Source organism: Lycorma delicatula, chromosome 4 (genome assembly GCF_047948215.1).
Source record: "Lycorma delicatula isolate Av1 chromosome 4, ASM4794821v1, whole genome shotgun sequence".
NCBI lineage: Eukaryota > Metazoa > Arthropoda > Insecta > Hemiptera > Fulgoridae > Lycorma > Lycorma delicatula.
The window spans coordinates 123,539,314-123,552,331 of record NC_134458.1 but is presented as its reverse complement, the minus strand read 5'-3'; the positions used below and the strand labels follow the sequence as shown (position 1 = coordinate 123,552,331).

General features: G+C 30.2%; 1 protein-coding gene across 4 annotated transcripts in view; it reads left to right on the top strand.

The window, feature by feature from the left end:
* The window catches only part of LOC142323850 (uncharacterized), a 69,367-nt gene that overhangs the window by 29,234 nt on the left and 27,115 nt on the right, over positions 1-13,018 (top strand). For all 4 annotated transcript variants that reach the window (XM_075364137.1, XM_075364135.1, XM_075364134.1 and 1 more), the window contains exons 11-14: positions 3,720-3,935; positions 7,485-7,611; positions 8,317-8,488; positions 11,379-11,625. In XM_075364137.1, coding sequence (XP_075220252.1) covers positions 3,720-3,935; positions 7,485-7,611; positions 8,317-8,488; positions 11,379-11,625 — 762 coding nt within the window. The remainder of the gene's footprint in view (positions 1-3,719; positions 3,936-7,484; positions 7,612-8,316; positions 8,489-11,378; positions 11,626-13,018) is intronic.

Genomic DNA, 13,018 nt, shown 5'->3' with positions numbered 1-13,018 from the left:
GGTCATACCCGTACACTCATGTTTCATCACCGTTATGATGTTGGAGATGAAGTTAGGGTTATCTCTTGCTGAATTTTTCAATTAATTACAGACAGCTATGTGATTTTGTTTCTGGTCGCTGTTCAACAGTCTCTGTACGAATTTTGCAGCAATGCGTCTCATGTTTAAATTGTCTGACAAGATGCATTGCACGGACCCATATGACATTTTTACGATTGCACAAACATCATGGATTGTTTGTCTACAAACTGTAACAATAGCCTCTTGCACTTTCGCGATGTTTTCCGGTGTTGTGCTTGTTGATGGTCTTCCTGAACGCTCATCATCATCATTGACTGTTGTTTGTCCATCTTTGAATCGTTTGTACCACAAAAAAGTTTTACTTTTACTCATAGCATTGTCACCAAATGCTTCCACAAGCATGCAATGGGTTTCTGCACCAGTTTTTTTAAGCATGAAGCAAAATTTGATGCAGGTTCTTTGCTCTTTAAAGTCTGCCATTTAGAACTTCGCTGAAGCAGTAAAACACAACGTTACACAACCGCACGAAAGTCAACAGTGCAGCCTCTAAATGTCACAGCTGTTGGAACGATGATTCACAAAGAGTACTGTTAACCACATTAGTGACAGCAGGTTGTATCAGCAGTGGTTCGCGCGCGAAATTCAAATTCCCTGAACTTTTAGGTAGCACCTCGTACTGTACTACTGATAGTGTATGTCTTTTTTTTTTTACTTACATTAATTAAAATAGATTGAAAAACTTATTTTACAAATTTTCTAGAATTAGAATGCTGCCTTAATATGTTATTGGTAAATGAATTTACATCAGAAGTCAAAACAAGAAAATGATTTTGTATAGTCAATTACATAAAATTGCTGTATATCGATAGATATTGTCTATATTGATTGTCATTGTCTACATCGATCATTCTCTATGTCAGTTTTGATTTCTTCAGAATCTTATTATGTGATTTACTAAATTTAATGATGTCAGAAAATTTCAATTTGTCTTATTAATATTTGCTTAAAAACAAATTAGTGTGATAATACAATTAAAGTAATGATAACATTAAACACATTTAACAAAGTTTTGATGGTTTGAGGAATATTGAATTTCAATATCAGTATAGACTTCTTCAGAAAGTTATGTATAGCAAAGTTGTATTATAAAGTTGTTATTTACTAAATGTAATGTTATTGCCTAATCTGGCAGCAACCTTTAAGAACTCATTCTCATGAGAGCAAAGTAGCATTCTGTAGATTTCTACATACTGCACTAAGAAGTCCCATCAGGGTAAACCATAATTGGCGTATATTTGACTTTCAAATTGGTATTAATATTTTCATAAAGCCTAGGTTAGTGAGGTCAGAGATAAGAAGAAGAAACTTCTAGGTCTACTAGAATTTATGATCATCGTAGACAATTGGAATCTATGCCAGAGCGTTGTTAAAAATGTTATGTGCAACATACATGCTTCGCTCAAAATAAAGTTCAACCTTTGAGAAATGTGATAGGTCAATCACAAAAACAAATAATAGGGTGATAAACAAATCAGCTTTTGTTTATCACCCTGAAATTGACTATGTAAATTAGAATAAAAAAGCATTTTTTAAAAACATGCTTTTAAACAAAGTTAAAAAAATGGAAAATTACCCAGTAAACATAAATTGAAGATAATTTTGTTTTCAACAGAATAATATGTATACGTCTATTTTTACAAGACTACAGTAAAAGTTTGGGGTGCGACCACGGTTCTATTTTGCACCTCGACTTTAGTTCATCCAAAGAGATTTACTAGATATTGTATATTGAAGCTATCATTTCCATTTTACATCAAAACCTCTTTGTCATATTTAAAGAATTTATGTAGATTTTGAATATGAAACCGTGAATGTCAAATTACTTTCTTTTGATAGATTTTCTTTAGAATTTTTTTTAGATTTGTTTAAAGCATGTTTTTAAAAAAAATTTTTATTTTATACTTTTTATTATTTTCATGTTTAAATATTTATGGGCATTTTCAATATCTCTTACAAAGATGTTCGAAGCATAATGTTGGTTGATAGATTACATTGGTGTTGATTCCAAAAACATAGTGCACATGTGTACCACTCTCTCCGCCTTCTGTGCATGTGTAATACTTCTCTCCACCTTTTGTGCATGTGTACTGTCTGTTAACTGTTAACTGTGGAACAAAAGTGAGCTAAAGAAAAGCATGTAAAAATATTTAGATAAGTAATGTGATTAAGATATATAACCATTGCAATGGCAAAAAATGGAATGATGACCTGGCCTTTGCTGGCTTAGAGCAAAGTAGTTCGTGAACAACTTAAATATCCTGATCATTAAAAATTTTATTTTGAGAAAATATCTTTTATCTAACCATTTTATTTTATCTGGTAAGTTGTTAATAGCAATAACATAATTATGTTGTAGTTCATACATAATTGCTAAAAAAAAACTGTCTACAGTTTTTGAAGTTGTATATGGATATAGTGCAGATGAAACCATTACAGGGATGCTAGTATAATATAAAACAATAGCTTCAATTAAAGAAAATAATTACCTTAATTTCAGCTTGCTGCTGATATCTACAATCATGAAAATTATCAAACATGTAGTAAACATGTTAATCAAACATATCTTAAACATTTTATCAAACATGAAGTAATATTTAATTTTATGTCTGACTAAACCCCATTCTTTTTCTCTTTTTTATTTTTAATATTTATTTGTAATTTTGTCCTTGATAAAGCACAAAATTATTTTATTTTAATATAGTGAAAACAAGTTGCAAGATGTATTACAGGAATTTGTTTATCAGTTCCAGTTGTAAAATAAAACTTTTGATGACCGTTGATATATTTGTTCTGTGAAAACATAAACTGCTGAGAATTACATTCTTTTTGTCATGATTGATTTGCAATAACTTCTCCATAAAACATCTTGCTCTCAGAAAGCTGGATATCAACAGACCAAGGTCTTACTGTAATGTTATCATCCATTGTAGAAAGTGAGAGCAGTCACTGTCATGTAATTTCCTTTGTAAATCTTAACAGACTTAAAATTCAATAATATGTTAAATTTGAAAAATTTGATTACTCGTAATTAGTATCACTCATTTTTGTAACGCACAACAAAAACTAATTTAACAAAAAGTTTGCTTAGGTCTCTTGTGGCAACAATAGACTAATAATATTAATACCTAATATAAATCAGCTGTTCATATAACCACATGTTTACTAGTAACTTTAGAGTATTGCCACTTTGGCTGCCAAAAAAACTAGTCTCATTACTTTATTTACAAAACTCATATATTGGCAAACATATATATATATTTTTTATTAGCATATATTTTGCAGCAGAATATTGCAGCCCAGCTGGCTTAACAATTACCATGTAAAAAAATTTGAAATGGGAATTAACCATGTGAAGTGTGAACGATATTTGATACAATCATAAATTATACCTATCCAAAATTAATTTTTTGTAAAATAAAAATATAACTTTAACAATATTTATTGTTATTTAATTATTGCACAATAATTTTTTTTTTGGATTGTTAAAAAATTATATACATTTTCACATATCCAAATTGTAGATATAATTCAGATGTTTATCCAAGGTTTTTTACTTTATTTGTGAACTAACTTAAGTGATTTGTTTGAATTTACTGTTTATTAATAGCATCTTTTTTGTCTTTTATTTTGTTCATTAGTCAGGGTTTATGCAGAAATTAGTTGATAATAAGAATGCTTTAAAGCCAGTTCTAAATCAGTTATGTGATCTAGTTGCACGAGATGCTTTCTCACAATCATTAGTTACACTTGGCCTTCTAGATCAAGCTCCATGTTCTACAGCTACTACAACTTCGACTACAACTGCTCCATCTAAGACGTTTACACATTCCACACCTAAACACCATTCTTATAAGGTATTGTTTTAAAGTAATAGTTCTGTTTCTTTTTTTGTTTGGCTTAGCTGTTAAGAAAATTAAAATTTTCAACATTAATTTTTTAAAAAGATTATTCAGTGTGCTTGGAAGTTATTGTGAATTTGAATACATAGACTGGTAGTTGCTTACAGATTGGTTATATTTGTTAGATTTTTAATATACAGAAGTTTAAAAAAATGTGAAGGTAATTCTTTTTGCAGATGAACAATTCTAGACATAATTCGGTTTATTTTATAACCAAGGATTAACTTGTTCTAACCTGCTTCATCACTTTAAGTAGGTGATGTGTTTAGCTCAAATTTGATGAATTAATTGCTAACCCTTAGAGATAATCCAGTCTTTAAAAACTAAACAAGAATGCTTCAGCCCTATCATTTGTGGCAATATGATACCATTTTGTTGGTACCAAGCATAATTAATCTAGCAATAACTGATCAAGCATAATTTATGGTTCTGAGTTTGTTTATGAAATTGATTATGGATTACAGAGTTGTACAAAAAAATTTTAAAATAGAAAGGATCAATAATATGATTTTTTTTTAAGTCTAGCCTATATTTCTACTATTGATTGAATAGAAATTTTACACACAAATCATGGCATCTCAGTCAATCACAAAACATTTCTCAAAAAAACATTAAATGCTGATTATATTAACTGGTTGGCCACTTCGCATCATTTTGAAGAATTATTCTGTCGTGATGTGGCATTTTTCATAATTTACTGTATAAAGTAATAATAAATAGCTTTATTTGGTATCAACCGGCAACATTGAAAAAAGTTAATAAATAAGCAAAAATAATGCTTATGTAATCAGCTTCAAAAGGAGAGGTTCTCAATGTGTGCCAAATGTTTTTTTTTGCACACTTAAATATACAATTGTAATGATTATTTTTGTTTTCCCAACTATACGTTATACTGTATAACTGGAGGCTAGACTACATAAGAAAAAAAATTGCACGGTCGATCAAATTTTGAATATTAGGGTTTTTGGAGATCTTGATGTTGTATATCTTCTCTAACCAAAAAACACTATTTTAGCATTGAAAAGTTCCAGAATGATTTATGTATGTATATATGCTGGCTTGTTTTGTGCTCAAAATCTTCAGACTAGGTTGACCGATGGTTTAATGGTTTCTGTATGTGGAGGAGTAATACTATTAAATTTTAATCGCAAATGGTCAAGGAGATTTATATCATTTCACAGGTGTCATATCTCAAAATTTTAATCAAAGTGGTAAATAATTCTTTTATTTAATTTAATGCCTCTTAGGAGGCTAAGATACTTTTATGATTGCGTAGAGTCATTCTCAATCCACCATAAAATGGGATGAAAGAAAAAATTTTTTTGTCGTTTCTGGGCTGTCACATTTTTGTACTAAGTAGATAATATTAGCATTGGAATCATTTCACTTTAATTAGTATTCAGTTTATAATGACCCTCCCAATTAGCAGTTTACTGAGGATGAAATCTTTGGTAGCCAAGTCGTATAACTTTCCTGATGAAGCAGAGAACTCTTTGCTGACCTTTTTTTTGTTTTGTAGAGGAAGTTTCAGTGTTAGTATAGTTTTCTTCCAGATAACTTTGTGAGAGACTTATTATTTAAATGCAAAGTTACTTATTTATATAAATGATTTAAAGATGTTTTTATTTCCTTATTCTTTTAATTGCAATATTTTAGTATTAAATGGTTACAGCTTAACAATACACAGCCTGCAGTTAATTTAATTTCAAAGTAGTATTTTCTTGCAAGACTCTAGTAAGTTGTAATGTAAAAAATTTGGATTATCATTGGAATGAAATCAGTAATTTTATTCAAAACGCAAGAACACTATAGCAGGAGAGCAGAAATTGTTCAGACCCCTGAAATTTCCCCAAACACAATTTTTTCAGTCAGAAATTTTCCCAAAACTAAGTTTATTGGATCTGTCGTACCAGTCACAAAACACACAGTTTACATCTTGCTTACTTTTAAATGTCGACATAGTTATTAATGTACAATTACAATATTTTATACTCACTATACTGTATATTATGTGTATCACTTAACTCTATTAAAAGTCACTTAACTACTTCACTATTAAAAGAAAACAATACACTTGCAGCTAGCCAACTAATAAAAATAAAGAAACACTATTGCTTACACAAAGCAACTAAACGATTAGTGCAGTAGAGAGTAGACATGATGCACTCATGCACACACACACTGGTGATAACAATGTGTCTTATCAGTAATGCATCCCTTGCCTGTCATGGTTTAAGTCTATGAGTCATCGCTCACCAGGAATGACATTGCTACCTTTGTTCTCATTATGCCTAATACAATATGATGAATTTTTCTTTTCAAAACTTGCTAAAAGATGTTATTATTTAAGACTAAATAATTCTAGTTAATAATTGTAAAAACGATGTGAATACAACATCAGTTTATATTTACATCGTGATTTCTGTTTTTTATGACTGGTAAAAATTTCCATTTCTTCGGACAGCCCAAATTTCCCCCCTCCCCCGAACCATGTTTGTGCGTTTAGACATATTCTGCTCCCCTGCACTATAGAATCAGTATTTGTCTGTTTGGTTGTTATTTATGTGATTTCTAACTTTTATTAAATTTTCTTCAAAGTTTGAACTAATCATTGTGTTAGTTGAGTTTAAAAGTGAACTGAATCAGCATACTATTACAATATTGAATGCATTAATTATTTATCTCTCTCACTTTCTCCACTTAATGTTGGACATTTTTCATTGCCCTCCATTGGCTTTTTTCTAACTCTAGGAATTATTTGTTTGTTCTAAAAACCTATATAGAAATGTTTTTAATTAAAACTCGGTAAAAGTTTTTTTTTTTTATCTTTTACTACTTCAGTTTTCATATTTTGTTTTTAAAAAATGGAAGTTCATGTATATATGTATAAAAGTAAAATTATAAAAGTACTATAATAATATAGTTACTTTTTATTACTAGACAGTATTTTTAAAACTGCTTTTGCTCAATCATATAGTCATCAGCATGAAGTGCTTCTTAATACTTCTATTCCCACTCCTGTAAATATATTTTTATTCTCACTTTTTTGTGATTTTTAATAATAAAATCATATAGTGTGCTGCATTTGGCACATGCAAATAATTAATTCCTATGCCTGAATTTATCTGTTGACAGTGATAAAATAATGGCAATCTCTTTGACAAGAAAATTCATAATATTTTGGAATTCATGACTTTATAGTGAATATACAATGAGCTGTTTAATAAAACATTAAAATAAAAAATTTAATTTGATTAAAATAAATACAAAGAGATTATATTAGTAAAAAGAAGATATATATGTAATTAAAAACAAAATAAATAAAAGTAAATAGTATCTCAAGCTAGTGATGGTAATGTTGTATCTGGTGTGACACACGATTCTAAGAATAAAGACTAAATGGCTTACACTTATAGAAAAATGGTTATTAAAATAGTCCAATACTTCTTAAATTAATTATGATATATATTTTTAATTTTCTGATAATATTGTTATATTTTATAGTTGAATCTTGTGGAAGGACTTTGTGTCTCGCCTTTATCAAGAAATAGTCGCCTTTCTAAAGCTGCAATTCAGCTATTGAAGACTGGACAAGATACTGATATGGTATTTGAGATCACACCATCACAAGGTATTTAAATTTTTCACAGTTTCATTTCAATGTATCAAAAGCATTTTATCACAGTTAAATTAAATTTGGATTTTAATAATAACCTTTTATATTCCTTGTTCTCAAGCTTTTAGTATTATTTTACTTATGCATGATTTGTTATTAAATAAAATAGATATCCAGTAGATTTCTATTCTTATTAAAATTCAGTTTTATGAATGATTGAATTACCAGTGATCTGAACACTATGTAATTTATCAGTGACTATTAGTAATAAAATTTAGATCTATAAATGGATCTGGTATGTTGGAATTCAAAAAAATTTAGGAAAACATTTTTCTTTGTATTATCTAGCTATTTCTTACAAAATTATATGTGGTATAGGGATATGTTACCTTCCTTAAAATTTAATTTATTTTTTCAGTACCAAAGACAGACCATTTGCAGTATTTTTAACATATTCCCTAAGAAACATTTCTGGCTATGATCTTGGTATAAAAGAGTTTTTATATCATACATCTGGTACTGTTGCAAACGTCAACATCTAGCTAGTGGATGTAGAGTGACAGTTTGAAAAATGGTAGCATTCCTTTGGGATGCGTTTGTAGAGATAAATGTATTATTATTCTTGTGTATCTGATGTAGTTATATAGTTTATTTTCTTGATGTTTGATAAAAATTAATTAGTGATTATTATTTTTAAATATATTATTTTTTGTTTTACAGATGCTCAGGAGTGTGTTAGTTCACCAAGTACTGATCAAGCAGTAGCAGCAACTTTACCAGGAAATTCCCCAGAGGAGATATGTTCTTTAAAAGCACATCGTGTTATTGTAGCTGCCCGTTGTGATTGGTTTCGTAGAGCTTTGTTATCAGGAATGAGAGAAGCAATCGATAGGTTTGTATGTTTTTGGTTTTTTTTTTAGGTATTCTCCAAAATTAAAATTTGGCAACATCATTGTAAACCTTCTTGGTAGATGATCCCTAACTGACTAACCATTCCTTAAGTATAATTAACACACCATATAATAATGGTATCATTTTAATAATTAACCAGTGAAAGTAAGTACAGTATAAACAGTAAAAATTTGTTTCAATTCTTATTAACGTAAAAATAGTATTGTAAATAAAATGTACAAAATAAAATGATTTTAAGTAAATGTTATCGTTAGATAGGAAATGGGCATAACCTTAATGTATTAACTGTGGAGATTATTAAAAGATATATTTTAAGATGATTTAGACTTGTAATGTGAGATAGTGGTAGTAGGCTGAAGCTACCTTTGTTGCAAAACTGGAAGAGAAGAGAAAATTTGGTAATCCCAAGTTTGAATAAGAGGTGTGTTTTGGTGAATTGGGATTGGTAACAAGAGAGGTAAAAGGATTGATTAAAATTGAAGACACCAATTTTAAATTAAAATGATTTGAAAATGAAATGTTAAGCTTAAGATGGTTCATGGTGCTAGGCAGAAGAGATAGATAAAGAACCAGACAATAAAAATAATCTGACCTAAATAAAATGAAGTAAAATAAAATAGAATTAAATACCATACAATAGAATACCGTACCATAGAATACAGTACTTGTGATTTTACGAGGGTGAATCATGATTTAAATGGTAATTTTGCTATTCTACATTGCAAGCAGTTTTGAGCTGGATGGTGGAGTGTTGGAGGGGGTTAATATTCGGTGTGTTATTAACCAGTTTGGTTAACTCCTTCGTTCTCTATTCTGTCATCAGTACAGCCATGAGTAAGCAAGAGGTTCCATCATATGTTTCACAACATATATCATGAAGTTTTTAACTAATGAAAGTGTTAAACCTGTGGAAATTTTAACTTGTTTAAATGTGCAGTTTGGGGATGTTACACTGTTCCAGAACTGAATGTATATATAGGTCAGATAGTTAAGGGTGGGCGAGAAAGTGTAGAAAACTAAATTCATGATGGACGCCCAAGGTTAAGTCTCACAGCTGACAACATCCGTATTGTTCAAGAGCTTATCAAAGATGATCGCTGGTTCACTGTTGAATAAATTGCATCAGAAGTGGGTATCAGCTACAGGAGTGCTCAATCCATTATCACTGATCATCTTGGCTTTAGCAAAATTAGTGCTCAATGGAATCTAAGGTTGATAACTGAAAATCAAAAACAGGTCAGGTTGTAGATCTGTGAGAAACTTCTGAAACAATTTCGGCAAGAAGGAGATGGTTTTTTGAGGTGCATCATCACATGTGATGAGACATGGGTTCATGATTACACTTTGGAGTCAAAAATGGTGAGTTAGGATTGGTGAAGGAAGGATGAGAACTACCCAGTGAAGGCCAAAACCTGTTTATCAGCTGGAAAATTTCTTGCAACAATTTTTTTTCACTCTGGGAAGTTTCCTTCATTTATTTTCTTCACAATCAATGAATAGTAAATGTGGCTTATTATTGCTAGCTGTGCTACAGTCAACAAAAGCTGCCTACTGAAACAAAAGACAGGGTATGCGCATCAGAGATGTCAGTCATCCTTCTCCATGACAATGCCAGGCTGCACACCATCATTTTGACAAGAGATAAATTGGAGAAAATGTACTGGGAGACCCTCAACTACCCTTTCTGTGGTTCAGATTTATCCTCCTGTGACTATTTTTGGGAACTATTCGAAAACACTGAAGACCTCGAGGACCGCTATCGCAATTGGTTGACAACTCATCTTCAAATTTTTTATGAACAAGGAATATTCAAGCTTCCAAATCGTTGACAAAATACATTTTCCTCTAGCATTCTAATGATGTTGATAAATTTCCTAACAAAGGTCCACTTGGAAGAAAAAAGTTGAAATTATAAGGTTAAAAAACACTCAAAACTAAATTTTTACAATTCCTCTTTGAAGTATAACCCATCAAGATATAGCACCCTTTAATTTCATTCCTCTCTCTTATACACTACAACTACAATACCAAATTTAATATTGCAGATTATACCATTCCTGAAATATAAAACCAAATAAGGATGAACATACATATTAATAAAATTTTTCAGCTAAAGATCAATATTTTTTGGTATTGAGTACCTCAGCTGTTGTTAAAATATTAAAAATTTGAAAGGAATCATTTTGCCTTACAGCTGTTCTTTAAGTTTGTTATATACAAAAAGGTTTAGTAAGAGTGTAAATGAAGTTAAAACAGTTGTGTAATTGATCTGTGAAATTTATATATTGATGTGAGCAGTTAAAATACTTTTGATAAAGACGTCGTGACATTGTCTTTTAAAAGATGAAAACTCTTCACCAGTCATTTCTTTGCCAGTTGTTCTATTTGAATCTGTTTAATCAATCCATTTTGCTGCAACTGGCACCCAAATATCTGAAGCATCCAAGATGAAAGAAAAACTTGCCTTTAGTGAGAATCTTGCAAAACATTGAATGAAAAAAATGAGTTTTATACCATATTAAAGTTTACTGTTTCCTTTATATTGAAAATTTCAATTTATGTGAAGAATTATGCAGTCTGTAAGAATTATTAAGAATCTGTAGAATTATGTCTGTTAAAACAGTGAGACAGTGAGTTATTATACTAAAACTCACTTTTCCCCCATAAAGTGGTTTTTAAAATATGGTTTCTCCTAAGAAGTGGTTCCTATCATAATCCATTTTATTACATGTACTTAATGTATTGGATGTCCTTCATAACTGACAAGTTTTCATTGTTTTTATTAGATAAAATTGATTTAAATTAAAATTGTAATATACTTTAAAAGTTAAACCTAATAATTTATTCTTGTATTTGTTTTTTTTTTACAGGAAAATAGTTGTTATTGATACAAGTCCTTCATTATTCTTAACACTGGTTGATTATTTATACTGTGGTCAATTGGATACTAGTAAGTTGACAGTAGATCAGCTATCAGATCTTCTCTATGCTGCTGATCGATATGAAGTCGATTCCTTGAAATATTGTTGCGAACAAGGCCTTAGCTCATACATTGACCATGATACTGTGCTTTATTTTCTTAGCATGAGTGACCAGTTTAATGCTAAAATACTTAGGGTCAGTTTATTTCTTACTTTACATTGTTTAATTCATTGGTTTTGTATTTCATTATTTTTTTTTAATGAAATTCATTTCATACAAATTATTATTTTTTTCTTTATTATTTTGCTATCATAGATCTATCAAGAGTTCTACTCTTCAAAATATTGTTAAACTAAGATTGCAATAATACTTCTTTCCCCTTAGTTTTACAGTGCCATTGCAGTGAATGTGGAATCTATTAAACTATAAATTATTTATTCGTTTATGTATGTAAGATGTCAAAAAGAGATTGTAGAAAACCGACATGAGATATAAGTTACTACTGAAACTGCCACAGTCATTCTGAAGATAACAAGCATTTCAAATAAAACTTATTAACCCTTTAACAGGAAAATTATTATTTAAAATAATTTTTAAAATATTATTTTAAATAGTGTTAATACAACTGTCAATAGAATAACTTTATAATTTTCAAAATTTTACCATTTTCAGTTCTAATGTTATCAAATATGGGAACTATACTTCCCGGAGCCCACTGTAGTTCCCAGGAAATAATAAAATAATATTTATCAGTCACAAAAGTATTTTAATATTGTGATTTTTTACAAAAAATTATATAACTTATTGCTACAAAACTGTACTTGATGATAATAGCTTGAATGAAAAAAGGAGATATACATATTCATGATAAAGTATATACATATGAAAATCTGAGTTATTTTTTATGAAAATTAGCAAAGCATAGGTCTGTCTATGCACAAAGGCACCTGGCATTTTTTGCATAAAATTCTTGTTCTTTTTTTCTCTTTTGTCTACATCTTCTCAAAGTTTTTATTGACTGCGAAACATGAATTCCTACAGCCGTTGTTCTCACTTCATCTGGTACTCCAACAACGCCTCTCTTCGCTGGTTTGTGGAATACTGTCCTTCCTCTGGTTTTTCTAGAAGTGAAACCTCTTATCAGTTGCCTAGCCATTGCGAGTCTGAAATTCAGTTGACTAGTCTTTCTGCCACCTACCAAACATTTTAGCAAATACGAATTCACTATTGCTAAATCGATGAGAAAATATAAGATGCGATGCCACCATTTCATTGACTTTCTCCCAGCAGCATACCGTTTCCGTTACTTTCTTTTTCCTGTTTAGCCTCCGGTAACTACCGTTTAGATAATTCTTCAGAGGATGAATGAGGATGATATGTATGAGTGTAAATGAAGTGTAGTCTTGTACATTCTCAGTTCGACCATTTCTGAGATGTGTGGTTAATTGAAACCCAACCACCAAAGAACACCGGTATCCACGATCTAGTATTCAAAGCCGTGTAAAAATAACCGGCTTTACTAGGACTTGAACGCTGTAACTCTCGACTTCCAAATCAGCTGATTTGGGAAGACATGTTAACCACTAGA